Source organism: Sinocyclocheilus grahami, unplaced genomic scaffold (assembly GCF_001515645.1).
Source record: "Sinocyclocheilus grahami isolate Dianchi unplaced genomic scaffold, SAMN03320097.WGS_v1.1 scaffold1302.1, whole genome shotgun sequence".
In the NCBI taxonomy this organism is placed as follows: Eukaryota; Metazoa; Chordata; class Actinopteri; order Cypriniformes; family Cyprinidae; genus Sinocyclocheilus; species Sinocyclocheilus grahami.
The window spans coordinates 211,075-214,518 of record NW_015506481.1 but is presented as its reverse complement, the minus strand read 5'-3'; the positions used below and the strand labels follow the sequence as shown (position 1 = coordinate 214,518).

At 34.5% G+C, this 3,444-nt stretch overlaps 2 protein-coding genes across 2 annotated transcripts in view; both read left to right on the top strand.

Moving 5' to 3' along the window:
* The window catches only part of LOC107569008 (bifunctional glutamate/proline--tRNA ligase-like), a 26,841-nt gene extending 24,451 nt beyond the window's left edge, over nt 1–2,390 (top strand). The window contains exon 29 of the mRNA XM_016255005.1: nt 1,928–2,390. Coding sequence (XP_016110491.1) covers nt 1,928–2,078 — 151 coding nt within the window. The 3' untranslated portion in view covers nt 2,079–2,390. The remainder of the gene's footprint in view (nt 1–1,927) is intronic.
* A 690-nt stretch (nt 2,391–3,080) lies between these two features.
* Nucleotides 3,081–3,444, top strand: part of LOC107569014 (uncharacterized) — a 29,828-nt gene continuing 29,464 nt past the window's right edge. The window contains exon 1 of the mRNA XM_016255012.1: nt 3,081–3,214. The gene's annotated coding sequence lies outside the window, so the exon portion shown is untranslated. The remainder of the gene's footprint in view (nt 3,215–3,444) is intronic.

Here is a 3,444-nt window from a genome sequence, read left to right as displayed (position 1 = left end):
AAATAGAAACTATATATATATATATATATATATATATATGCATGCATGTATGTATGTGTGTGTGTATATATATAATTTACAAATGTTTATTTTAAGTGTTTTAAATATTAAAATGTTTGTTTTAAATATATTAATTTCTTTTAAAGCTCTTGTGACTACTAAAGGCTAAAATAATTAAAATATTATTAAAAAAATATTTCCTTTCTCAATATTCTTTTGTGACAATCTCATGATTAGGGCTGGGAAAAAAATATCTATCTCGATATTAATCGATTATCATTTTTATGGAACTATATCGATTCTTAAATCCCAAGAAACGATTAATCTAGCCTGTTTTCAGTTAATGGATGTAACGTTGAAGGGCACCTCCCATCCAATAAATCACAATAAGCATTGTGCTTTGGTACTTTTAAAATGAAACAAAGTCTCAGATTTCAAATTCTGCCCATTGTATTGCAGTATTCAAACAATAAATGCTGTTTTGGCACTGTTTAATGTGGAGTGACAGATCGCTGTAGCGCCTCAGTTCAACAGACGCAGCAGCGTGAGGCGCACGTGATCTGATAAGCTCCTCCACATTAATACCAGCTTCGGCACAAAATAAACATGACTAAACATCCGAAGGTAAGTTAAAAGAAAGAGTACAACTTTACAATCTGTATCTTGTCATGTAATCTCTCAATCAGTGTTTCAGCCGCGCAAAGACGTCAATATAACTGCTTGTAAACAATGTCACGTAACGTCACATTTACCTCAGAAAAACATTCGGTGACCATAAACTCATTAGTCAGATATGAAAATGAACCGTAGAGAGGAGCATTTTGCTAAATATATGCACCATATAACATATTCATTATACATTTTACTGTTCTTCAATGTTTAATTTGTTTGAATAAATCCAAGTTTTTATGACAGCCACCATTGTTTATATAAAAAAAATGAATTGAAGCTACAAATATTATGTAATTGTAACTTTATTATTTTAAAGACTTCATTAAGTGTAATTTGAACAGATCAGTCAATTTTAACCTTCAATATTATAGTAATGTAGTACCAACTGACCATGTCAAACTGTATGTCAAAATGTATATTTTATAACATTAGATGAGAGATTTTTTTCATTGAGAAAATTTGGTATGTACTGTACCTGATATATATCCAAAATAATCGATATTGAATCGAATTGGTAATGGAATGGAATCGCAAGCTTGTGAATGAGAATCTAATCAAATCGTGAAATTTGTGTCAAAACCCAGCCCTACTCATGATGTCAGAACAGAAAAGAATTAACGATAGAAGCAGAAATATCAATTTTATGAAACAAAAGGAAAAAATATAATTATATATATATATATATATATATACACACACATACACTGAAAATTATAAACGCAAAACTTGTTTTTGACCCATTTTTCATGAGGTGAGGCCGGTTGGATGTACTGCTAAATTCTCTGAAACGCCTTTGGTGATTGCTTATGGTAGAGAAATGAACATTCAATTCACGGTCAACAGCTCTGGTGGACATTCCTGCAGTCAGCATGCCAACTGCACACTCCCTCAAAACTTGTGACATCTGTGGCATTGTGCTGTGTGATAAAACTGCACATTTTAGAGTGGCCTTTTATTGTGGCCAGCCTAAGGCACACCTGTGCAATAATCATGCTGTCTTATCAGCATCTTGATATGCCACACCTGTGAGGTGGATGGATTATCTCGGCAAAGGAGAAGTGCTCACTAACACAGATTTAGACAGATTTGTGAACAATATTTGAGAGAAATAGGCCTTTTGTGTACATAGAAAAAGTCTTAGATCTTTGAGTTCAGCTCATGAAAAATGGGGGCTATATATATATATATATATATATATTACATTTTTCATGGGAGATGTTGGTTACCATTAACACTTTCTTTCCTGTGTCCTCAGGGATCAAGACCTGGAGCCTGGTGCACCTTCAATGGGAGCCAAGAGTCTGTGTATCCCCTTCGAGCCCTTGAAGACCCTGCAGGCCGGTCAGATGTGCGTCAGCGGCAAAGAGCCTGCGCAGTTCTACACGCTGTTTGGTCGCAGTTACTGAGACAGTTTTTCATCCCTAAATAATGACTCCCCTTCTCCTCTTCTTGTCAAATGCACTTGCAGAATAACTTAAGACATCCATCATCTCCTCTAACCACTCAAAATACTGCTTTTTACTATATTTTAGAGCAATCCCCTCTATTTTTCTGGTCAGAGGTTTACTAGCTGACAGGCAGAGTTTTAGGCTGAGATTATATGTTCTATACGGCCATACTAAACCTTTGCACATTTTTGTCCTAAATAAATGTCTGACCATTGTAATGAACTAAACATCTGTAACATTATCTGTAATAAAGGGATTCTTAATTTATATCATTTTTTTGTGCTTGTCATGACTGTTGTGTCTGGTTTGTGTGCATGAGGATCAGATATTGTGTTTTCTGAAATTACGTAACACTCCAAGGCATTTTACAGGATTTATATTTCATATTGCAATGCTGATCAATAATTGACCAATATTCTGAACTATTTTTTTTTATTAATGTCTCAATGTTTTTGCTCAAACAGCAAAGGTATTTTTACGAGCATAAAGGTATGTGTATATGTATATATATATATAATATAAAAATGCTGAATAAACACACATACATGCACATTAGCTCAAATGCAAATATTGATCATACAATTATGCATAATGCAAATTAAGAGAAAAGTAAAATAAGAGAAAAAAAACCAGTACTAAATTAAAAAGTGCTGAGTGGTAGTAATGTAGAAAAAATAAGGATATGGGTATAAAAATATCAAATAAATAGTTTGTATAATTCAAACGTTTGAAGTCTTAAAGCTTTCTTCAAATATTCTCTAATATGAGTATTATCCATATACAGTCGTACCTCAGTAAACAAAGTTTTTTTTTGTTGTTGTTAGTAAACTTGGGTTTATGAATGTGAAATTTGTTCCGATTCGTTTTGTTATAGCGCGACTCAAGTCCCTGTGAATCTCGCGAGAGTTGCGCACTATGGTTACCGTCTAGACGAGAGCGCGTGCTGGGCGTGTTGTAAAGCACAGGTGCGCCCCGCTCGCTCCGCCTGTTCGTGGGACGTCAGATTCTCGACAGAAAACTGCGGAAGCAATGCGTGGAAAAACTATTTTAGGCTATCAGCGTTTCATTCCACCTGTTGCGATTTCTTTATGACGGTAAGTGGGCTGTTGTCTTTTTATTGGCTTACACGACGTTTATTGCTGTTCAGTACACAGTATGTGGCGTAAAAAATCGTTTATTTACATCCAAGTTTCTTTTAATATGACCTCTACATTGTTGAAAAGCCAAAGCAACGTACATTTAATCAGAATAGCGATACCTGATTGTGTGTGTGTGTGTGTGTGTATATATATATATACACACACACACACACACAATCAGGTAT